This window comes from Lynx canadensis, chromosome D4 (genome assembly GCF_007474595.2).
Source record: "Lynx canadensis isolate LIC74 chromosome D4, mLynCan4.pri.v2, whole genome shotgun sequence".
NCBI lineage: Eukaryota > Metazoa > Chordata > Mammalia > Carnivora > Felidae > Lynx > Lynx canadensis.
The window spans coordinates 25,597,405-25,622,860 of NC_044315.2; the positions used below are offsets into that span (position 1 = coordinate 25,597,405).

Below are 25,456 nucleotides of genomic sequence, written 5' to 3' on the forward strand. Positions count from 1 at the left end.
TGAAAGTACTTTGGCCCGGACCTGTGTCCCCTGGATGGACACTCCTTTTTCCTCTCCTTCATTTACTGCCCAGCACCAATGCTGAGTGACACATTTTTTCTTTGGAAAGGTTAGTGCTTTCAGCCAAGCTTGCTCAAGCCTGGGAACCGTTCAGATTCTTTACAGTGATTTTTACACCTCTTTTCTCTGAAATGCATTAACTTTATTGTATGAAATTTTATTAGCAGTTAGCTTTTTTTTAAGTTTATTTATTTATTTTGAGAGAGAGAAAGAGAGCACGAGAGGGGGAGGGTCAGAGAGAAAGAGAGAGAATCCCAAGCAGGCTTGCACTGTCGGCACATAGCCCCAGGTGGGGCTCGATCTCAGGAACCTTGAGACCTGTGCTGAGATCAAGAGTCAGAATCTTAACTGACTGAGCCACCAGGAACCCCAGGAATTAGCTTTAAAACATTTTTTTTTACATTTATTTATTTTTAATAGACAGAGAGAGACAGAGCACAAGTGGGGGGAGGGGCAGAGAGAGAAGGAGACATAGAATCGGAAGCAGGCTCCAGGCTCCGAGCTGTCAGCACAGAGCCTGACGCGGGGCTCGAACTCACAAACCTGATCGTGTCCTGAAGTCGGACACTTAACCGACTGAGCCAACCAGGTGCCCCAGGAATTAGCTTTTTTAAAGTAATACATGAACATGATAAGAAATGCAGTCAGTACAGAGAAGTGGGTCATGAAAAGTTAGTCTTCTGTTGCGGACTACAACTCTCTAATCTCTCAGCTTCCAGAAAGAGTCTACTCACATACATGAGTGCATATATATGTCTTTTTTGTTTGTTTGTTTATACACAGATGAGGCATGCTATACCCACTGTGCTGCATGTTGGTGTTTATTAGTTAATGCTATATCTTGAAAATATTTCTGTATCAGCACATGTACACCAATCTTGTTTTTTTCACAGCAACACAGTAATCCGTTGAGTGAACAGGCTGCTCTTTACTGAACCAGCCTCCTTTTGAATAACCTTGTCTACAACCTTCTTATACACATGCATGATTTTATTGATAGGAAAATTCCTAGAATTTGAACTGCAGGGACATTTGCAAAGATGTTTGTGACTTTGATAGATAGTGACGGAGGCGTCTTGCAAAGAGATGACACTCTTTCATTCTGCCATTCAAACTGGAAGCACCTGTTTTCTACAACTCAGCCAGTACTATTTGTTACCAAACCTTTTGACCTTTGCCTGGGCAATAGGATTCGCCACTGTTTATTTCACAATTCTGTAATTATGTTCCAGGTTGAAGTCTTTTTACATGGAGTAAGTCATTTGGCTTTCTTTTTCAGTGAACCCTGTTTGTCATTTCCTTAGCTATTTTCTTTTTCTGTTAGGTGGTGGCCTTCTCAAAAAATGGATTCATAAGACCTATTTAACAAAAGAAAATGTGTATGTTGCCCGATGTTTTGCTTGTCTTCTGATGTTGGTTCTGGTATTTCTTCTTCTTCTTCCTTTGGTAAAACAATTAAATTCTTTTTGTAGTAAAATTTATTATTTCCTTTATGGCTTCTATGTTGTAAATGTGGCTGCAAGTTTTCCCCTCTCTGAGAGTATAAAATAACTCCATATTGTCTTTCGCTACTTCATACTTTATATTTAAAGCTTGGCTCCATCTGGATTTTCAAAGTGTAAGGAGAGAGGTAGCAAAAAGTGTTTTATTATTTTTTCAAGATAGCTGATCAGCCAATCAGGTCTCTTGACACTGTAGATATATAATTCTACTGTTCCGTCAGTAATTTCAACTAAAGATTTAGGCCATTTGGGGATATATCTTATTCTGTTAATCAGCCTGGCTGTTTTTTATTACTGAACTTTTATCTCCTGAAGCTTTATATTATTATTTTTTTCTATTGAAGTATTAGTCTCACTTGCTAGTCTTTTCTTTCAGACTTTTCAGTTATTTTGTATGATAATTTTCCGTAGGAATTGCTTGCCTAGCTCTCCCCACATTATATTGGTGTTTTATATATATATATATATATATTTTTTTTTTTTTTTTTAAGTTTATTTATTTATTTTGAGAGAGAGCATGAGAGTGTGAGTGGGGGGGGGGGGCGGAGAGAGAGGAGAGAGAGAGAGAGAGAGAGAGAGAGGGAGGGAGACAGAATCCCAAGCAGGCTTCACACTGTCAACGCAGAGCCTGACAAAGGGCTCGAACTCACCAATTGTGAGATCGTGACCTGAACCAAAATCAAGAGTTGGACGCTTAACCGCCTGGGCCACACAGGCGCCCCTATATTGGTGTTTTAAATTAAGATAGTGTTACATTGATATGTTTAAACAATCTTAATGAGTCTTAAAAGCCCTGCATCCTCTAACCTCATTTCTTGCCTTTCCCTTTCTTTAGTGAGACACTCCAGCCTCTCAGGGCTTTCAGTACCCCTAATGGAGCTATACTTTACTTGACTCCCAGGTTTCACACTGGCCAGCCTCTCTGCCTAGGACACCTTTCCCCTGCCTTCTGTCTCTGGCTAAATTCCTCTGCCTCCCTGCCTCTGGGCTGTGTCGCCACCGTGTGCTTTTAAAACCTCCTGGGTTCCCAACCCAGAACAGGTCACTTAGCAACATAAATGCTTGCCTGGCTACCCTTCCATACACACCGGTAGAATCTTAGCTACTTGAAGGCGAGGGCCACGTGGAGCTTGGTCACGCTCTTCCTTCCCCAGCGCACAGTACGATGCCCCGGACCTCCACATCACACACGCACACGTGGATACACACATGCGTGTGCTCCTCCGCGTATCTATCACTGAGAATTCCAAACAAGAAGATGTACTAGCTATTCTTTGGGCCATCAACAGGGAAATTTCTAGACATGACTTTTTAAAATCCTCAGGTTAAGATGTTTGTTGAAATAAGGAACCTTTCTGGAATTAAATAGCACATCGTTGGTTCATGCACAGTAAAAAAAAAAAAAAAAAAAAAAAATCAATTCACTGTAGAGACATAGCATAGCCAGCTGGAAAGGAAGAAAGGCAGAGGTTTGATGAGGGAGTGTCCAACAGGAAGGAAGGACAGCGAAGAGATGGGAGGATGAGGGCAAGTGGATGAGCAGAGATGCACGACGGGCCGGCTCAACACCAGAGGCAAATTCAGGGAAAAGAATCGTTCGAGGGACATCTGATCTCCAGCAACAAATAGATCTAATGAGAAGGATTTGTGCTTTTTCTGTTGTGTAATGGCTAATAATGGCCATCCCTGTGGTTCAATTGCACTTATCCCTGTGACTGCATTTATGGCGGGGGTTCTCTTACAAAGCGATTCTGGTTGAGATTGCAGATGTGATTATCCTTCTTGTAACGTGGATGGTAGAGGCTGTTCATTTTTCTTTCTTTTAAAAGAAATTTTTTTAACGTTTATCTTTGAGAGAGAGCGCAGGCAGGGGAGGGGCACAGAGAAAGAGAGAGAGAGAGAGAGAGAGTCAGAGAGAGACACAGAATCTGAAGCAGGCTCCAGGCTCTGAGCTGTCAGCACAGAGCCTGATGTGGGGGTCAAACCCACAGGACTGTGAGATCGTGACCTGAGCTGAAGTTGGATGCTTAATGGACTGAGCTACCCAGATGCCCAGAGCTGTTCGTTTTCTTAAAGAACTGCAGACATCAGGAGTGTAAAAAGAGAAGTGTGTCAGGCCCAGTTAATGTACAATCTGATACATGCATTTTTGTGCCATCGCAATCAAGGTGCATTGGGCTAATCCTGTGAATGTTTCGTGGGGCTTCCTTTATATTTATGATAATTAAACACTATCAGGCATCCTTGAAATTTTGATAGTTGTTTGCAAAACTGATCATAAACAACTGATAGACATATGAGATGGGGAGGCTTTTAAAAATAGACTGGGGAAGTATATAGGTGAACAGATTGTGTTGAATAATCCAAAAAGATATTCCCCCTTGAGATAAATAACATCCATTTATTTATTTTACACGATGCAGTATGTTCATAATATACATACAAATGAAAATAGTTTAGACTCCGTGTGTATTTTAAAGTTAAATTTTAAAAGGAGTGAGCATTATGGAACCCACACATAATGTTTACTCTCATGAGAAAATGTCTGAGTTTTGGTTGAGTCACTGTCTCTGCTGCTAAGCCTGGGTGACCCTCTAGGATTTAACTTACTAGCCATTTCATTATTCTTCCTGAAAATTGCTCTCTCACCCATCAAGAATGTCTTCTGGTGCATTGAGGGGCACTCCTGGGCTTTGATTTCCCTCAGTCTACCTTGGAAAGTCTATCTTTCCTTTCCTTTCATTGTATCTATATCTGTGTACAGCTCAGGGGACAATAGATATCCTGTTGACAGAGTCTCTTTTCCCAAGGATGGCTGGACTGGAGGTCAACATTGAACTCTTTGTACGTACATGTGTTGATTGGCTGATCAACTCATTCATTATTTAGTCAATTAGTCAGTCAGCAAATAGATTTGAACATGTCCTCCCCACCAGGCATTTTCTGGGTCTTGGGTAACAAGACTTAAGCCAGCTGCTTCTATTTATATGGCCCATTGAAAGGCATTAGTGGGGGTCCCCAGTCTGGTCACCCCCTTCCTTCTCTCTTGAAGCCCTGTAGGCAGTGTAGCCTCCATGTCTGAACTCCATCTACACCAGCACAGACAGCAGCCTTGGACCTCCCCCTAGCCACACACTGCTTGTGCCTAGGGTTGTGCATACCATCAGGGGACAGGCCTGTGTAAAAGGCCTGCACAGGCTTTGGGAGTAGATTCAGGGTCTTTGGGGTAGGGAATTCCAGAATCCTACTGAGTCAGCAAGGAAAGGCGTAGGAGCATCCTGTAGACTCACTGCCTCATATGGAGGAAGTTGGACTGGAGGGACCACCAGAGAGAGGACCACTAACGTGCCTGGACACTGCCCAGAGCTAAGGGAAAGTGCCGGCTGGGCCTCCGCCTTGGGTGTCTGAGCTCTGCATCAGCGTAGGTTTGGGCTGTGGTGATGGTCTGGAATAGAGGAGGCGCAGTGCTTATGCTTGGGCTGTGTAGCGGGGTAGGCAGGCTATCCAGACAGCTCCTCTCACTGCTGTGCTCCCTCTCTTCAGGGAAGTTCTCCAGCACCGAGCTCCATGTTCCAGTAAGCACAGCACATAGAGATCCCCCGCCCCCTGACCATATTATAAGCATTGTGCTATCACAGACCCAGACAGACCAGGAGTGGCACAGATCTGTCCCTGGCAGTTAATGGGGATTGCTAAATGCCAGTAGCTATCAGTTTCCACCTTTCTCTCTTTCCCGTACGGATTTTTTTAATTTCCCCTGAAAGGTCTAAATCTGAATGTAGTATTCGAAGAATCAGCTTATTATGGCTGAATTATTATTATTATTATTATTATTATTATTATTAGTATTATTATTTAGTGGCACCCTAGGAAGATCCTGGGATTCTGAAAACTATGTCTAAAATGTTCCGTTCCTCATTATTTCTTTTCATGAATTGAAAAAATCACTGAATATGTCTATTGCCGTGTGTATAGGAGGAAAGACAAATTAATGTTTCATTTTGTTTGGGTGTTGGTGTAGGGAAGGGATGCTGGTTGGGAGGCAGGATAGCTTGGTGGGTTGAGACCCCCGCCCCGTGAAGCTGATCTGCCCCTGCTACTTTGGATAATTTACTAAAGCTTTGTCTCAGTTTCCCATCTGTAAAAGGGGACAATAATAGAATATTTCTCATCAGATTTCTGTGAAGTTAAAATGAGCAGACGCATGTAAAAGGTTCATACCAGTGCCTAACACATAGTAGAGCTTGGCTATTAGTTTTATTTGGCGCGGCTATGCTGGATTGTGTTCTGAAGGAGAGTAAACTCTGTAGGGCTGGGGGCCGTAGGAAAATCTGCCCTGGCGGGGTGGGGGTGGGGGGGAACTGGCAGGCGCTGGGGTTAGAGGGCAGAGGTGAAAGGGCGTTGGTTCCCTTTTGCTTGTTTGCTATTACTCTCCTGTGGTGGGACCTGGCGCACTCAGCTGATTGGGACATTGACCATTTGTGGCTGAGCAATCCCTGGTCAGATTTAGCCACAGGTCATTCAGGTCATGGTCTTTGTTCTGCAGCTTTGTTTTGTTGCAGAGTCTTGGTCCATTTTATGTATTAGGCTGTTTGTAACAGGCCCCTGGAGTCTGGAGGTTATCAGTTAGTTTGTAATTTGTTTTCTCTTTTAACTGTCTCTCTTATTCTTTAATTGTAAAGTCTTTACAAAATGTCTTTGAAAACTTGTGGTGAAATCCACCTAACATGAAATTTACTATGGTAACCATTTTTTGACAGGTATATTTCAGTGGCATAAGTTCATTCGCAAGGTTGCACAACCATTACCCTGTCCATCTCCGGAAACCCTTTTCTTTTGCAAACTGTAACTCTGTACCCATTAAACAAACTCCCACCCCGTCGACACCCCCCACCCACCCCTGCAGCTCCAGGCAACCTCCTTGTTGCTTTTGGTCTCTTGTGAATTTGACTACCGTAGGTACCTCAGAAATATCCATCCTTTTGAATGGTGATACCATCCTTGGATTAAAGTTTTCATGAGAGATTTGTTTCGGATTTTTAGATGCACTCACACTTCCTTTCTGCAAAATAGCTTCTCTTTATTGCCGCCTTACACAGCCACTTATGACTGGGATCCCTTTTCAGAAAAGCAGCATCTTTGTAGTTTCACTCCAAAGAAAGTAATCTCTAACCTTCTATAAAAATGGACTAAAGGTTAACATGCGAAGTGAAACCAGTGAAGATAAAATTGGAAGTGTTGCTCTCCTTACTCCCACAGCCTATAATGTTGGATGAAAAATTGTGCCAAAATCAAAACAGACCTTCACACAGAGATCCTAAAATTTTACCACTTGAAAACATTCTCTTTTCTTGATGTTATGCCTGATGCCTCATTTTTCTCGGTGCCGTGCTTGATCTGTCCTAAAGCTGGAGCAGTAATATTAGTTCCAAAAATGCTCTTCGTATGGCATGATTTGACCTGACCTGAGGCCAAGAGCTTCCAGAACTGTGTTCTGTTGTGATTAGTGCTGACTTGAACACTTCTTAAAATTCTTAAGGCCTGGGCTAATCATTGGAAGTTCTTCTTCACGAGTCATAAATGAAACATTGGTTGGCCCAGAATAACTGGAAAGAGGAAAAGACTTTTTTTTTTTTTTTTTAATACCAGATAATTTATGTGTTGGATTGGAGTTGCAGGAAGATTTGTGAACAGTCATTCTGAACCTAAAAACAACCCAGGGAGGCAATTATTTACAATTCATCTCTTGAAATGACTCTATGGTAATTGTGTAAGTCTTGTCCTATTGGTCCTAGTGGCCACCTGATTTGCAGTAAACGAAATGTTACAAATGTCACAATTATTCACTGTATCATCAGTAGTTGAATAACCGGCGATAATTATTTTACAACCGTAAAGACAATAAGGTAAAAATGAGAGGGAGGGGATAAAGAGTGAAAATAGGGGCTGGGCCTCCCAACTAACTCAAATGGTTGACATGGTTGCCGTAGCCGAGTGCAACGTTTGTTCTCAGCTTCCTGGCTGTTGAAAGGAGAAGCTCATTATTGGTAAAGAGAATGCCTACTAATTCCACAGGAACATAGCTTTGTCTGGCACTATGTCCTGAAAGGAATTTCTTTTGCAAGGACAATGAATGATGTGATTTGCAGCTATTATGACAAATCATCAGTAGATTTCATTTTCTCCTTACTGAGGAAGCCAGTGGCGGTGGGGGGGGGGGGGCTGGAGGTGACAAGGGCATAATTCTGCAAGGAAGCTACGTGGCCCGCCAATTTAATATGCCAGTGCTGTAATTATAAAACTGATACAATGCAAGAGCTCAGTCTCCATCCCAGTACCCTTTGCTGAACCAGGCTTTGCTAGAAGCTGGATTGCAGATGATTTGAAGTTGTCCCCTCTGACCAGAGCCTGGAAAATTTTAATCTCTGGTACTGGTTAAGGCCAGATCCATTCTCTTGGAAACCAGACAAACAGATGGTGGGGCTGACATCCTTTTACAGACGGAGCAGCCTGGCCTACGTGCTCATCCAGGTGGGAAGCCACCCTGTCCGTGGATGAAGATGAGCTGGGGAGGTACCAGCAGGCACATCCAGGCCTGCCAGGGAACTAGCCCTTTGAAGGCCCCAGAACATGGTTAGATGCTCCATTGAGGAGACTCAGAATTCCTCCCACAGAGCACAGCAGAGATGGTTTTTGTCGAGAAGTTGTTAGGAGCAGGTGTGACCAGAAGGCTTCCCAGCCAGAGGACAAGTCCGCTCAGAAGTCCTGGGGTGCCCCATCCCCAAGGGGTTGGCTCCTTGAGGGCTTGCCAGGATGAATTAGCGCAGAGTGCAGCCCAGGCCCCCGGTGAGCTGACTAGCGGGTCTGGTGGTTTCATATTGGCCGATGTTAGACGTTACCCACCCCCTAAAAAAATTTTAGCTTAACTATCACTTAAGCCTCTTTCTGGCTATTGGACCATATCCTTCCTGGAGCTCTTCATTTAATATGGTGAAACTATGTCACCGTACCTGTTTAGTTACTTGTGTTTCCATTTACTGTGTACGTTGATGTGACTGCTCCAGAACTCTGAGACCCAATGGGGAATATACATTAGAATTAAATTAGTTGGAAGGAAAAAAATATATATATATGGAAAAAACACATCCCTTGCTTCTCCTGGGGATTGTATTTACCACTCTTACCAAGTATAAAAATCATACGTGGCTATGTTTGTATCCATTTTAGTTTTTAACAACAGAGGACGTTTCTAAAGCTTCCAGAATAGGTAGAAGTAACTCTTTTAAAAAGTGAGGTACTTCTATTGTGGCCTCCGTGTCATGTTATTTGATGAGACTCCTTGTAAGGATGTCTGTGCGTGGAGATGCCCTGTCAACGCAGGAGAACAGTTGGAGCCCTGACATCTCAGTGGAGACTACAAGCAAGAATTAAGTCAGGTGTCATATGATCTTTCCACAGGCCAGTGAAATTGCCAGGATCAGTCGGGAATGTCACCGACTGGACATGTGCCCCAAACCTCCAGGGACAGTGTTCCTCAGCTCGTCTTGACTGTTGCCAGGAAGAAATGCTAGTCCAGTTTGGCAGACCTTCAGCTTTGTTTCTGTTTTTTGTTTTTTTTTTTTTTAAGAGAATGTGGAAATTCAGAATTGTAAAATGGGAAATCTTCCCTTTTTGCAAAGTTGGTGCTGATAAGAAAAGTAAAAAAAATTAAGGACTCTGTGTTGACTGGGTGTAGATCTAGACCACATGCAATTGTTGTGACTTCTGGTCAGCTTATAAGGCTTACGTGTCACGTAATTTGTAGGCGGGGGTCCAGTCCTGAGACTATGTGGAAGGCTGTGCTAATAAGTCCAGTGTTTTCTGGGGAGAGGATCAATATATTTTATAGAGAAAGCCAACTTTAAGGTTTTTTTTTTCATAATCAACTTTTCTGGTCATAAATTGTGGTGTTCCTTGTCGGTAACCACCTTGTTGACAGAGGAATAGATGAGGAAAATGCTGTAGAGATACTTTGAGAGAAACTCAGACTGTAATTTTTTCTTCATCATATTTTGCTGCAGTTTTCTTATAATGTGTGTGCTGAAGGGAGCTGAGACCTTACCAAGTCCCAAATGTCCTCTTCCACAGGCGTGGGCACTGGAGGCAGGGTGAGCTTAAGCTCAGGAGCTGGTTAGTGACCTGGCCACGCCTTGAACCTCCGTCTTCTGCTCATGTTACTCGTAACTAGCATTAATTGAAGCCCCCATATGGGACCATCAGATGCCCTCACGGGATGGGGGTGTCCTAATTTCCCCAACATCCTGACAGACAAGGAGGCTAAAGAGTAGGGACTTGCCCCAGGTCGTAGAGCTGATAAGAGATGAAGCTAGCGGGGGTGTGTTTATCCCTCATACCACACCACTTATTATTTCCAGGCGCTTGAATTATTAAATTCCCAGGGCAGTTGGGCTATTCTAGGAAACTGCAGTTCTCAGAGCTTGGCATTGTGGAAGAATCTGAAGATTTTTCACGTATCTCCCGTTACAGCTCTGTGTGCATACAGGGCAGGAGAGCATCCTGTAAAATGTCCTCATTCCTTTCCTTTGACTATTGTTTGTAGGTCAGGATTATCTGGGAAGGTGCATTTTGTAGAAAGGTTTCTGTAGAAACTATTCTGTACCGAGGGTGCTGGATTTACACGTCCAAGTCCTAATGGTGTGGTTTAGTGGCCGTGAGCTCGGAGTCCAGAGGTGGGTAGGTCCGGGTTCCCATCCTGTTTTGGCAGCAGTGTGACCTTGGCGAAGGGACCTGGAATGGTTTTGCCTCAGTTTCCTCTTCTGAAAAGTGGACGCAATCATGGTGCTTTCCTGGTAGCGTTGCTGTGTTAAGGGGTCCCCTTAATCCTTGGGTACCCCAGTGCCTGGCACATGGCACTCCACCTGAGGGAATTACTGATGCTCCTTCTATGACCATGGCCAAGAAGAAGCTGGAAGTGCTAAACAGTGTGCACTAGTAGGCCATTCGAATTCGGGTTTGGAGCGTGCTCATTTGGTGTTCTTTGCATTCATGTCTTCGCAGTTGGGGTGATGCACCCTCTCATAAGAATGGACCAATCCGTGGGTCCGTTCTCGTAAGAATAGATTAGGACAGTCCTATCTGGAGTCTTGCTCTGGTACATCAGAGTATCATTTGCACCTGCTCAGGGATTGACTTTCAAAACTCTCAGCATTTTGCTGAAAAATGGAAGCTGCCTAGCTGTGAGCCCGGGGAACCAGGGGCAGTATTTTTTACAGATTATATTCCTTATGAAAAAATCTTACGGCAGAGAGGATCCCATCAGAGTTGAAGTGCCCCACCAGCTGGAAGCCTGGTGCGTATGGCAATCTCATGGGGCAGTTTCAGTTCTACTTTTATAGCTTATTTACTTACTTATTTGGTAGTGGTGGAGGGTGGCCAGCATAGCAGAAAGAGGTTGCATTTGGAAGAGTGGCCATTAGAAATATTCACTGCTGTTGCTATTTCTTTCTGATGTATTTATTGCCAGAGTACAGTTCAGGCAATAAAGTCCTGGCTATAGGGAAATTTCACTTTTGAGCAATACTGCTGTTAAGCTAAGACACATGAAGATCAAGACGTGTTAAAAGCACTCTTTGTTACTTTGGAAGATTACCTGTAGAAATTATTTGATAGGCTGTTCATCCAACGTGAAATCTTTTAAAAGATGGGATGAGTACCTTTTCCAGGAAGCTGTAATTCAGAAATGTTTCTGTGAATTTTCCCTAAAGTTATCTCTCCTCTCTTCTATTTCAAAAAACCTCCCATAAGCTTCTTGTTAAGCATTAGGAGAGGAAATTCTTTACCCTCCAGAAAATGTCTGAGCGAAGGTCCTGGATGTCAAGTTGAGACTGGAGCAGCTTTGGTGGCAATACAGAGTAAAATGGCAAACAGCACGGACTTTGCTTATGTTCACGTTCTTTATCTTTTGGCTTTCTGGTCATTCTTCAGCCCTGACCTCCACTGAAGCCTCTGCTGACCTGCCCAATCACATCTTGTAGCTCCTTCCACTGTGCCCTCTCAGTAGGGTGATGTGCGTCTGCGTGGACCCTTCTTTCCCCTGCTCTCCAAATACTGTGGCAGCGGGCACTGTCCCCCAGGGAGCATCTCCTCCTTCAGGGTTAAGGACCCTCCTTCAGGGTCAAGGACCATTGGATCTGTAGATTCTGGAGGTCATTTCTAGTCTTAACATTCTTGAGCCTCAGGGGATCAGTGGCAATAAATGCTCATCTTCTGAGGGAAATTGGTTTTTGTCACTAAAAAAAATTAGTTGGTTTGAATATGTTGTATGCTTGCAATCTAAATTTGCTTCTGGGGGGGGACAATTTTTGCTTTCCAAGTTGGCTCTCGGCCCTCCTCTGTTGTTGTCTTTACTTTGTTATTTCTACACGGTCATTTCCTGTTATCACACATGTATCTGTGTCTGGTCTGTCCAATGGATAATGACAACTCCAAGTGGAGGACCCGGGATATGTTTGATTGCTTTAAGCCTGTGACATCCCGGAGCATCAGCTCTGTGCTAGGAAGTGGACAGGAAGTGACACGAAAAAAGACCCTTCCCTCCAAGGAGTTTAACAGCCAGTGGGGGAGTCAGATAGGCTAAGAGAAAAATATATGTGTGGGTGCAAAGAGAACCTTCATTCTACTTCTTAATTACAAAGTTAAGAAATACAATAAATGCTAAAAATAAAGAAAAGAAAAAGAAATACTTGCCAACTGTTTGAATAAAAATGTTCTGATTGAGAAGAAAAAACCCTTTTGGTGTTGCCCAGGAATCAAGCAGTATTCCAGATAATGGAGGGTCCCAGAATCGATTTGGGTGAATTCACTGAGAAGCCCCTTGAATATGTGATTCAGCTTTAGGGCAATAGATATGATTCTGGGATGTAGCAAAAGTGAAGAGCAGCATTAAACAAACCTTCGTAATATGAAGTAGATGTACATTAATATGTACATAATATGGTGAATATAAGAAAGTACATAATATGTAGATGCAAGAAAGAAGGAAGGCATATTTGGGCAAAACAGGAGGGTTGAAGGCCAACGGTGGTTCTTCTAGACAGATCGCTGATGGAGGGTGGGCCACAGGGGCTGGGAGGCCGAGTTGGTAAATGGAGAGAAGGGGACTTGCCTAAATAAAAGAGAATGAAGGCAGGGTCCGAAGGTTAGGGCCACAGAAGCTTAGTTTTCCACGAAGAAACAAAGCTCTGCTAAACTCACAAGAGATTCCATAGATGCTGGGACATGGGCTCAGGGGCGAGGTCTTATGCCTTAAAACCCCTGGGGCCTAACCTTTCCAGAACAGAGGTCAGAGGAGGTCAGAGATCAGAGGAGTTAGCAGTTTTTCGGGAGAGAAAGCTCCTAAGAAAGGCTTGTGCCAAATGGGGGGCCTGCTTCACTGCTTCATGGGGAACGGAACCCCTCGTGGAGATGTGCTTCTTAAGCAAAGTTGGACTCCGTCAAGGGCCCCTAGAGTTTCACGGCACTTTGACTGGAGAGATGGGAAAGCCTGGCCTGTAGGCACATCCTCCGGTTGTGTGCTCTGGCCGGCGCTTTCTCTCTCCTTCCTAATCCTGGGTTGGTCTGAGCAGCTGCTGCTTTTCTGACGGGTCCAGTGAGTTGGGAGAAACTCAAAAGGGCCTGGTGTGGCCAGTATCCTGTGGGAGGGCACATGGAGATCACCAGTAGGGGGCAGCCAATGTCCTCCTTAATCTGCTGGCTGCTGTCCAGGGCTTCTGGGGCAGGGAACAGAAGGCTGTCAGGCTGCTGGCCTTTTCCGTGGTCCAGGGAACCAGGAACTTGAGCCGGGTGTATTTGACCACCTGATAACCCCGAAGTCCCCAGGTCCAGCTTCCCTGTAGTCACTTCACTTGTATGGCTTTCTCTGTCTGTTTTCCTTTCCTTCCTTCCTCCCTCCCTTCCTTCTTTCTGTTTCTTCATCAATATATATAGAAATAGATTTCAAAAATGTATAATGATGTAAAAATACTTTGTAACAGATATCCTTGACTGTGAGCATTAGGTGTGTTGTTTTCTGTGTATTTTTTAAAGTTTACGTAAATTGTTATATATTATATGCACATATCCGTGTGCAATTTTGCTAATTTTGCCTTCTCATTTAGTGTGAATACTCTTTCTACTCACGAAGATCTGGTCCAATCCAACTTTAAACCTTATTTTTTTGTTTGTTTCTTTTTAAAAAACTTAAAAAAGTTTTGGGGTGTCTGGGTGGCTCGGTAGTTAAGCATCTGGCACTTGATTTTGGCTCAGGTAACGATCTCCTGTTCCGTGAGTTTGGGCCCTGAATTGGGCTCTGTGCTGACAGTGCAGAGCCTGCTTGGGGTTCTTTCTCTCTCCCTCCTTCTCTCTGCCCTTCCCCTGCTTGTGCACATACACACTCTCTCAAAATAAATAAATAAACTTAAATTAAAAAAAAATTAATTCCAGTGTAGTTAACATACCGTGTAATATTAATTTCGGGTGTACAATATAGTGATTCAAAACTTCATACATCACCCGGTGCACATCGCAGCAAGTGCACTCCTTAATCCCCATCACCTGTTTTCCCCATGCCCCACCCACTTCCCCTCTGGTTGTTTTCTGTTTCTTAATTGATGGACACTTGGCTGTGTTTCTGATTTTGGAGTTCTGACTGTATTAACAGCGAATATTCTTGCAGATGTCTCTGTGTGTGGCTGTGTGCAAATTTCTTCCAGGTATATACCTGGAAATAGGATTACTGGGTTGTAAAGTGGGGCTGATGTATCATCTTCCAGAATAAATTGTCTTCAGGGCGGTTGTACCAATTCACACTCCCTCCGACAGTGTAAGAAAATCCCCCACATCCTTAGAAATGCTTTATGTCGTCACCCTTGAAACACGTCCATTTAGTGGGAGAGGGAGTGCTATGTCCTTGTTTTGATTTGCGTTCCTTGTGGGGTGAGCAGTTTGTCATCTGTTTCTTGGCCACTGAGGCTTCCCCTCTGTGAATTGTCTGATACTACCTGGGCTGGTTCCCATTCTAACCCTGAGATTCCTCACGGGGAGGAAGCTGAGGAGAGTTTTTGAGGGCTAGAGTCGATGAGCAGTGTATAGCCAGCAGCTGTGGTGCGGGCATCTCGGCAGATGATGTCTTACAAAGGGTAGCTGTTGACATCTGGTGGGCACTTAACCACCTTTTAAATTTTTTTTTTCAATGTTTTTTATTTATTTTTGGGACAGAGAGAGACAGAGCATGAACGGGGGAGGGGCAGAGAGAGAGGGAGACACAGACTCGGAAACAGGCTCCAGGCTCCGAGCCATCAGCCCAGAGCCTGACCGCGGGGCTCGAACTCACGGACCGCAAGATCGTGACCTGGCTGAAGTCGGACGCTTAACCGACTGCGCCACCCCAGGCGCCCCTTTTTTTAAAATTTTTTTTTCAATGTTTTTTATTTATTTTTGGGGTTAACCACCTTTTAATACAGCTCATCTGTTGGTTTTTCCATGCTGACCGGGAGAAATATTCCAGATTTATCCAAGGCATTCCTGCCTCCTACAGTGGAAGAGTATTCTCTAATGTTCTCTAATGACCATTTTTTTTTTTTTTTTAATAATTTCACATGGTACTTTTGATGGTTTTCCGCAAATCTCCTGTCTGGTCTTAGATCGAAAAACTGTTATGCTTTGCTTAATGTCTGGCATATTTTCATCTCACAAACACTGAATTTACCACTGATGAAATTTATTTCCTTTCATTCTTTTCTTGAGTGTCAGTGACTGGAAAGCTTAGACTCACTTTTCTAACAAGCCCTTTTCTAACAAGCATATGTATTTTGAACCTAATCCCTACCTCTGTTGATATCTCCGCCCTTGGGTTTTTTTTTTTTTTCTTCCTTCTATGCCTTCCATTCTAATTTATACTAGCCCGTTGTATTTTACTGAATACAACCAGGGAGTTATCAATTAAAAAATCTGATGAAAAATGAAATTGAAAAACACAAAGGCCATCAATAACTTAAAGAAAAGTTAAAGATAAATGCTTTGTGCCACAGATGTTGACTAAATACCTATTGCATATTAGGCCCCTGTCATCAGCACGAAGGATACAGTGACGATGATCCCTCCAAGGGATGAAAAACTCATAGATGATTTCAGAACAGTGACAGCACCATGCTAGCTCAGCTGTAAGACAGGAATAAGCTTCTCTGGAAGTCCTGGCTGTGACTGCAAAGGAAACCTGGCCCATGTTATCTGCCCTTTTTGCTGCCAGTTGCATGAAGGAAGCATTAATATTTAGGGGTCTCTGGAATAAAGTTCTTGCTGGGAGATAATTTAGAAGAAGGGGGGGTCACTGTGGTCTCTATCGAAAATGTTAGTTGAATAACTTAAATAATCGAAATTGTGATGATTTTGAAACATTTCATAAAAAATCTTGATGTTGAAAATTCTTGAGCGTTAGGTTGGAGTCTGAGAAGTGTTTCCTCCTAGTGTAGTAGAACAAGAGAAGGGAATGAATCCTTCCTGCACACCTATTAAGTGCCAGGCCCTGGATATCAGGGAAAGCCAAGATCTTTGAGCAGAAGATGACTTTCTATCTTGGAGGTTGCTTTTTTATGAAATAGGGGACAATGTTAATGTGGGTCCTTTGAAAATTATTTTTCTTTGGTCCTTTTCTGTTCTCTCAGAGCATTTCCTTATTTTACTTTATTTCTAAAATTTATTTTCCAAAAATGGGCACCCCAACTCTTACCATATATCTTGATGTCCACTTTTCCTTCTTTGGACTGTGTAGAAGCAACTGACAGATGCTGTATCTTCTCCTGCATCGGATACTATTTTTTTCATTTTACCTCATGTTAGTAAGAGCAGGACTGCATATTTGTTTTCAGTGTCTTAATTGGAATATGTGACATGTCTTAACTTCTTTTGAAAAAGAAAGGGGAAGATCTATCCTGATACCGCTTCCTATAGTGCCTTTGGAACTCCAGTTCCAAATAGTGTTGCCCATCTATCCTTCTGTCCATCCATCCATATATCCATTCACCCCGTCTACCTACCCTTTACCCTTTGAACACCTACCGTGTGCAAGGTACTTTGTTATATGCTGTGGTGTATATTAAGAATTATAGAACAGGATCCAGCTGTCTCAAAAAGGTTGTGACCTAAGAAAATATTCAGATAATTGTAGCACAAGGAAATTCTATGGTAGAGCAAGGAAATTCTATGGTGGTAGTTTAATAGCTTTGTGTTTGTATTATAAGGGATTTTATTCGTTGCAAGTGACAGAAATTCAGATCAAACTAATGTTAGTGACATCTAACCTCACAGATGTCTGGATCCAAAGGCTCAAGTGGCATTTTTCAGGGTCTTCTCTCTTACTATATCTCAGAGCTCTTTTTTTAAAAAAATGTTATTTATTTATTTTGAGAGAGAGTACAAGCGAGTGAGTCAGGGAGGGGCAGAGAGAGAGGGGGGGTGAGAGAGAGTCCCAAGAGGCTCCACGCTCAGCATGGAGCCCGATGCAAGGGCTTGATCTCATCATGATCTTGAGATCATGACCTGAGCCGAAATCAAGACTTGGTTGCTTAACCTACTGAGCCACCCAGACGCCCCTCATAGCTCTTTGTCCTTCTGTGTGCTGACTTCATTGTTAGACAGTTTCTTTCTTGTGGCAGAAAAATTTCTCATGGAGGCCCTGGGCCAGTATAATCTTTCAACTATGATCCCAGAGAAAGAGTCTCTCTCTGTCCCAGCATTCATTTATTCAGTTCTAAGGAAATTCTCATTGGTCTGCTTGAGGTCACACGCACATGTCTAAGCAATCATCATGGCCAAGGGGATAGAATTCTCTGTCCTGCCAGTCACCAGTTCACTCTTGCATTGAGGTCTGGCGGGTGGGAAAGAGGAGGGTTCCTACAGAGAGTGCCCTAGGGCCATGCGGTGGGGCTTTATGAAATGTGGTTCCCAAAAAGAGAAATTGGTATTGCTACTGACAGATAGACAAAGGGGATCCTAGGCCAGGAAAAGAGAGAGTGGGAAGAAAGGAAGGGAGCAGAGGAGGAAGGAGAACGGGGGAGGAGAATCTGCTTCAGTGTTTTAGAAAGTAAAAAGGAGTGACTGGTTCTCTGGGCATGTGGGGAAAGATGTGATTTGTCTTGCGTGTGACGACGCCAGCATCCCTGTGGCTGTCACCATAAGGACGAAACACTTTTCAGAGGCAGCAGATACATGTCCAAATTATTTTCATCTCTCGACACAGGGGGTACCTTGAAAGGGGAGGCAGATTGGACTTGTGAATTGAAAGAGTGATACAAGATTAAGAAAAAAATGAAACTTGGTGAATCCGTCATTGACCTTGAAACCTGACCAATCATGGTTCCATAGCCACATTCAGTTTTTCTCCCTTTGTTGTATTTTAAGAAAAAGGGTGGGGCTGTGGTGGGTGGAGAGGGGTCACCACCTTGGTGAGGCGGGATGAGGTTACCCATTCTTTCGTGTACTGTCTTCTGGGTGACTGGTTTTCACTCTCTGCTCTTTTTGCAGTTACATTGCCAATCAGAAAAGGTTGGAAATCATCAACGAAGATGATGTTGAAGCTTACGCAGGACTGAAAAATCTGTGAGTACTCAGGACTTGCATACCTTATGCTTGCATACCTATACCTTTTCTTATGCTGTGTTACAGTCAGGCGCGCATTTACCCGTTCGTTCTAACATACGTGCAACTGTGTGTTTTCTTAGGACAATTGTGGATTCTGGATTAAAATTTGTGGCTCATAAAGCGTTTCTGAAAAACAGCAACTTACAGCACATGTAAGTAAAGGTTGATGCCTTTGCTTCCCAGGACCCAATGTATTCAATATTTTTCCCCTCTGTTTTCTTCTTTTGCAACTATGAACTTCCTTTCTTAAAAGTTAGTGTAGGTGTGACAATAGCTTAGAAATGTTAGCTTTGAGTTTTGAATAGCTTTAGAAGGGTACTTAGAACAGCCTGTGTATTCCCTTTCATGGATTTCTGGGCTGTTTCCATCTTAGATGGAGCAGTAGGCCAGCAGCAGAGTCTGATGTGAAAACTATGTCCTGGTACAAGGTCCTTGATTCTTTTCCTGGGAATCATTACGTGTTCCCTGGAAGACATCAGACTAATGGAATTGAAAGAAACTGACTTGGCCTCGGCCTTTTTAGGGAACTAAAAGTTGCCAGTGCCCCCACTCCCACCCCCACCCCCCAGATCCTCTTTTGAAAGTTCATTTCTCAAAGCTATCTGTTGTGATTGGTAAAAGCGGAGAAAAATCAATCATGGGACATGCCAAAGGTTCAGATAATTGCAAAACAGCAAGTGCCTCACTGAAGTCACGTTGATGCTTTGTCAACCGAGGTCAGACGGAAATAGGGACAATGGAAGCTCTCAGGTTGTCCGCTGTTAAGTCCTGTTAGAGGGTAGCATGCAATCCATAAGGGATGGCCTTCCTGAGAGGGTTCTTCATTGTTTTTCTTTTTTTAAGTTTATTTATTTATTTATATATCTATTTATTTATTTATTTTGAGAAAGAGAGAGAGAGTGAGAGTGAGGTAGAATGAGCGGGGAGAAGGGGTAGAGAGAGAGGGGGGAGAGAGAGAATCCCAAGCAGGGACATGGGGCTCGATCTCACAAACCATGAGATCATGATCTGAGTCGAAGTAAGAGCCAGACGCTTAACTGACTAAGCCACGCAGGCGCCTGGAGAGGTTTCTTCATTCAACAGAGGATTACCTCCCCCTGAGCTCAGGTTGGTGCTCCCTGTGCCCCGAGTGTTAAGGGGAGTGAGTGTCTGCTGGAGGAATTCGTTGGCCGGCATTCTTTGGTCTTTTTGTGCTTTGCAAATTCTCTGCGACCGTGCTTTGTGTCTCATCATCTACAGCTTACCTATGGAACTCTCTCCCATGATATCTCGCTTGGTTTTTCTGACAATCGGTAGGGAAGATCTTTTTGGTTCCTGTTCATGGACATGAAATCACACTGAGGAAGTTCTAGGATTTCTCCAGCCCACAGGATGGAAAGTGACAGAATTGTGACTCCAGGGCTCACCCTGACTGTGCTCCTACAACAAGAGCACAGGAAATAAAATTTCTACCATCCGTATAATTAGAGAATCAGCCTTCTTAGGATATTTTTCCTCTTTCTTTCCTTGAAGAGAACAGTTCCCCAACTGATTTCCATACTAGTTACAAAAGAAATCATTCTTTAGCAGCAGATTGCCTGGACACTCCCCGGAGATTTGTGGGTTTTATGAAAAACATGAATTTCGTAAAGCCAGTATCATGACTTCATATTTTATAGGTGGCGTTAATGATGAAGTCGATTTGAAAATAAAGTCTGTAGAACTAAGATATACAACATTCAGCAAAAACGTGGTACAACTCCAAGGAACTTGATTAACACATTTCACTTAAATGCCTTTTTGGCATCATCTCTGTGGTTGGGTTGCCTGCACAAATCTGATGTCTGCATAGGTCTTGAGAGCAAAAACGAGAGAACTTGGACAGACACAAGTCAAAATGCTCCAAAGCCATCACTTAAATGTAATTAATGACTTCAGGGGCTTAAGTTCTGGTATTTACAGCTGACACTACACCTGGATTACTCTCTCAGCCACATTTTATTTTCACCCCATCACTTCCCCTAACGATGTGATTTGGGCATTGGGCTACGGTTAATTGCAGTTTCAGTAATAAACTTATTTATTGATGAGGGATTTAATCGCAAGAGGGCTTACTCTACCTCTTCTACTTTCTCTGCTTGCCTGTTGCATGCCATTTTTATGAAAACCAAAGCCACTTGATGTATGTTTTCAGGGTGATTATATGGTAGAATAATTTGAATGGCATTCTATGTGCTGCAGACAGCTTCTCTGAAACCAGCTATCTATCCCTGTTTCCCAAAGACGTGTCCTTTGAGAGCAGAAAACCAAAGAGATGGACATATCTTATATAGTATCTTTAAAAGGCAGTAGCCAGGAAGCCAAGTCACTGGTGAGGCTGCAAAAACTCCCTTGCCATTTGTAGGCACGGTCAGGTATTAAGAGAGAATGAAGTTAGACAATATTCAGACATTCGGTGATGCCGGGAAGCTTCGTATACAGTGTTCATGGATGAGAGAGGCTCCTACTTACCCAAATATTAAATTCACTGGTTGGCTTTGAGAATGGCAGGGAGGGAGGAGGAAGCAAATGAGGTGTCTGCCTTTGCAGACCTTAGTCCCAACCTGTCCTTATGACTGAGGACTCAGGCACTGCCTTGTTTTATCTGATTTTCTGCAATTTCTCTGAATATCACCTTGGGTACCAGGGAGCTGAGAACGAAACGCATTTCTCTTTACTCCAGGGATATACCGATTATCTCTGAGTCTCCCCAACGACATAAAAATGTGCACAAGAGTAATCTATTTGACTTCGGGTTTTAGGGGGGTTCAGATTGGATCCTGTCTCACCACCCCTCCCTCTGCCCTGGGCATATGCAGCATCATGTGGTGACTGTCTGCAGCCTCTATGACCGGTCACTGAGTTTATTTCTTGGTGCCTTTAATTCCTCCCCAGCCTCTGAGAACCCAGGGGTTGTGAGAAAAGACAGCCTGTGTATTTTCCAGGGACTTTGCCGAGGTGCTAATTAGCTCCTTCGCAATGTTCTGTCATCAAACAGTAAGAGGATTGTTGATTTTTTTCCCTCCCTTCCTCTTCTTTTTGCCTTTTGCCTCAATAATAAGTATGGTTCATAAAACTCATCTTGTTCTTTGGCGTATGACCCCACTCTGGGCTGTGCTGCTGGCAGCCCGACAGGGCCAGCTGCTCCCGGTGCTGTCTTTGTAGCTGACCGAGACCTTGACCATAGTGTCCTCTTTCTCTGCTCCCCCCTCTCCTGGTTCTTCTTGGGAAGAAGAGTCGTGGATGTGTTTGCTTGCTTGTTTTTTGTTTTTGTTCTTGCTGTTTTGTTTGTTTTTCCTTCAGAGGGTAGGGATTTCTGAAGATGGAAACATTTGTGTCTCAAAGACTGGAGAGAACACAGAGAGACTGACTTTTCAGTGTATGATACTCCAGGGAAACTCATTCTTAATTCACGTTCCAAAAGAAAAGAGAAAAAGATGTATGTGGGCACATTTTACAACTTCCCGGTGAATTATTTTTTTCATGTGGGTGAGCACTTTACACGCAGTATAAAGACAGAAGAAGTAAGCATAGGAAGAAGAGGGAACCCTGTGTAGGTAGGGGTTTGGATGAGTGGAAATCTCAATATAGAACGAAGTCGGGAGAGGACACACGCATTCTTGAAACAGGAGACCCTGAAGCGGTGTTTTCTGTATTCCTTCAATTGACCAGCGTTGGCTCATACATTAGCTCCTGGGTTAGAACCCCTCTGTGAAGGTGGCTGGTCAGACATAGCAGGATGTCTGGTCAACCGATGATTTTGTTGGGCTGACACAATAGTCTAGCCTCAGGTAAAGGGTCGGGACAGCTGTCACCCTCAGGTCCCTTGTTCTTACCTCTCAGCCCAGCGATTCCTTTCCTGAGCAGGAAACAGATACTGAAAGTCTCATTGTAATTTGTTGGGGGCTTGGCTGTTTTTGTAAAAGTTGATGTTTATTTTATATTCCTGTTAGTTGTTAGGCACATGTCTGGAGACCCAAGCATTAGACACTTTTTAAATAAATTCAACCAGTAAACAAATCCACAGAGCGAGTCAGTTGCTGGGATTATGGCTCTGAATTTCCCAACTCAGGGCCTCATGGCACTGATCGCTGGAAACGGAAACTCCTGCCATTGAGTAAAATTACATATTTGGAATACGTCAGTAAAGTCATTAGTATTTATGACTTGGTTTCATGGACTTTTCATTGTCTGGTTGGTCCAAATCTTAAAATGATGTGTCGCTAGAATAGTGTCAGATGAAATCTAACATATTCCTTGTTATGTGATTTTTTTTTTGTTACTGTCTTTATCTTGGAATTATCGGGTTATTTAGAAATCAGGTATAAACAATCAGCAGAGTTAATCAATCAATCAGAGTTTATCAGTGTGTATTCTTTCCTATAAGGATGTGTTAAATTCAGTTAAATATTTATGTGTCTTGTAATTTCAAAATACTCATGATGCTGTTTAATTTTAAAGTAACTTTTCCCCTAGTGAGTTTCATGGTTTTAAATCAAATTAAGTTTATTCCTCCTATTAATTGTTTAAGAGGTCAGAGATCTCTAGGAAGTGTATAACTTGGCTCTGAATCAGCATATGAAAAATAAACTTTTTGTTAAGAAAGAGATTAAAAAGACACGTTGGAAAGTATTCCCATCCTTCTCCTCCCCTTATGAACAAGAATTATAGGAGAGGCAGGAAAATTTAAATTGTCATTCCAGATGGAAGAAAGAGATTATGGTCGAACCATGGTCAAATGAACCATGGTTAAATGAAATTATATTTTGAAAAACAGTTTTCTACTTGCATATTTTATTCTTGAGATGTAACGTTTCAAATTCACATTTAATGGTTTTGGTTTCTTTCAGCAATTTTACTCGAAATAAACTGACCAGCTTGTCTAGGAAACATTTTCGTCACCTTGATTTGTCTGAACTGTAAGTAATGATTATTGTGTGTCATTTGGTAACAGTTTCAGGGGAGAGAGTAATTATGTATTTTTTTTTTTTTAATGAGTGATGCTGCAGATGCATTTTTATATCAAAATTCTTGAGAAAACGATTTGTCAGGTTTTGGCCACTTGTGTTTTTATTCCCTCATAAAAAACATGATTCAGTAACAAATTAACCCAGCAATCTCAATAGTAAGGTATCATTTATGATGAGTTTAAATGTTTTTACATAAAGATTTGTTTCCTAAAGGAGGGAAAACAGAAAAAGATGAGAGTGGGCGGGCTGGGGATGCTTTGTGTCCTAATGGCGACATGTTTGGTCCTTGTTATGTCCGGGACCTAATGGCAAGCAAACCCATTCAAGGGGGAAATAGCCATGGACACAACATTCTCCAGCTTTTATCCGCGACCACAGTGCCCGCTGGTGTTTAGTGAACGTTGGTGGAGAGGTCGTCCTTTGCCCTCCCTGCCCATCCTTGTGACATTGCCTTCTAGGTCTGCTACTGCACTCAGTATATACCCTTATTCTCTAATTTCCTTGGCTGTAAAATGATAGGAAAAAGATTGTAATGTGTTGATGTCTACTGGCCGGCATTTCCAGGTGTGATCAATTCTTGTGTTATCACCATGAAACACATATAAACTGTTGACATTCCTATGGGGAGGTTGCCTAGAACACCCCAAAGCAGAGGCTCTGTGTGTCAGAGGTGGGGTTGCCAGATGGACGAGACCTTTGAATCCCAGGCAGTCGCTTTGGTTCAAACTGTATATATTGCCTGGGTTGTAGGATCCGCCCCTATTCACAAGGAAAACATGCAGAGAGAAGATGCCGTTAGTGCAGAGACAAATTAGTGGGTTATAAGGAGGGTTGCCTGGTGCCCCGTATCAACGATTGGCAGTCATTGGAATACACTGAGTTTGCGGAGTTGAAGTGGTAAGCTTTCTCACATAGGAATAGGCACATACAATTTAAGGAAGATGTGAAATGGAATGAGACGCTCAGTGTGAACATTTTGAGCATCACTGCAGGAAATTTCCTCAATGGGTCAAAAATCAGAGCACTGATTTCAAATTCACACATTTCTGTTTTCTCCCTGCAGCATATTTAATCAGTTCTCGAAACACATGTTAATTGTGGGCCTGGTTGCATATTGGACTGGGATGGAGGGAGAAGTTTCTGTGTTCCAGGATTCTGCTCTCTAGTGGGAGACATGGAAGCCTAAGCGAATGAGTGTAATGTGCTCTGACAGTCTCTGGAAGAGGGGTTTGCATGGGGACTGAAGAATTGAACCCCAGCTGTCTGCCAGCATTGTGTGGTCATTGATTGTTGCAATAGTTACAACTGAAGATCCTTCACTTCTTTAGCCCTTCTGTGGATTTAGTTGTTCCTTCTTTTTCTGAAAGATTCTTTAGTTTTTCACGTACTTCGAGTGCCAGGAAGCCTCTTGGATTAGTTGAAGTTCAAGCATTGTGGATGTCTTCCCATTGTAGTCTGTCTCCAGTAGCATCAAATCGTATTGTGGTGATGGAAGGATACTTGGAGGCGATCAAGTGGACACAAATTAATTGAGTCTGCCATGACCACATTTTCCCCAAAGAAACTCCTGGAAGAGTCTCTAGGGATCCCAGAGATTCTTAGAACCCAACCAGAAAACCACAGGAGTAAATGATGTTGCAAAGCCTAGGTCCTGTCCTCAAGGAAGTCTTAAGTATTGTGGCTAATGCCAGGCAGAGCCTATGTAACGATTGTAAATGGCCTCATTTAAAGGCTCATTACCATAAATGGAATTCATCTTAAATAGGCCACTGAGTATTATAAATAAACATTTAAAGATTTTTTTCTTGTGGTTTTTATTTTCCTCTTGACTACTTCCTCTGTTACCCTTCGTAGGCCACGGGAGTCCAGGCAGCTCGGCTGAGTGGTGGTTTTCTCTGTGCAGACCGTCCCACAGCGGGCTGAGTGGCTCAGTCTGGAGCTCACTTGCCCTTGCTGTCAGAAACCCTGAACTTGGTGTGTGTGCACATGTGTGAGTGTGCATGCATGAATGTGTGCGTGCGTGTGTGTGTGTGTGTGTGTGTGTGTGTGTGTGTATGTGTAGGAGGTTTAAGAGTCCCTTCCAGGCTCTTGGTCAAATTTACTCCAACTTCTTGGCATCCGTTCGGCTGACCTGTGGTTGCATCGTGCAGAAAGCTGGGGGCGCCACCCTCCCGGCTCTAACATTTTAATCTTAGCTTTGTATTTACAGTGTCATTTTAAAGTAAGATGAAA

The 25,456-nt window shown here is 43.1% G+C and overlaps 1 protein-coding gene across 4 annotated transcripts in view; it reads left to right on the forward strand.

The window, feature by feature from the left end:
• NTRK2 (neurotrophic receptor tyrosine kinase 2) overlaps positions 1 to 25,456 on the forward strand; it is a 328,951-nt gene that overhangs the window by 9,644 nt on the left and 293,851 nt on the right. For all 4 annotated transcript variants that reach the window (XM_030293721.1, XM_030293722.1, XM_030293723.1 and 1 more), the window contains exons 2-4: positions 18,120 to 18,194; positions 18,317 to 18,388; positions 23,105 to 23,173. In XM_030293721.1, the coding sequence (XP_030149581.1) occupies positions 18,120 to 18,194; positions 18,317 to 18,388; positions 23,105 to 23,173 (216 nt within the window). The remainder of the gene's footprint in view (positions 1 to 18,119; positions 18,195 to 18,316; positions 18,389 to 23,104; positions 23,174 to 25,456) is intronic.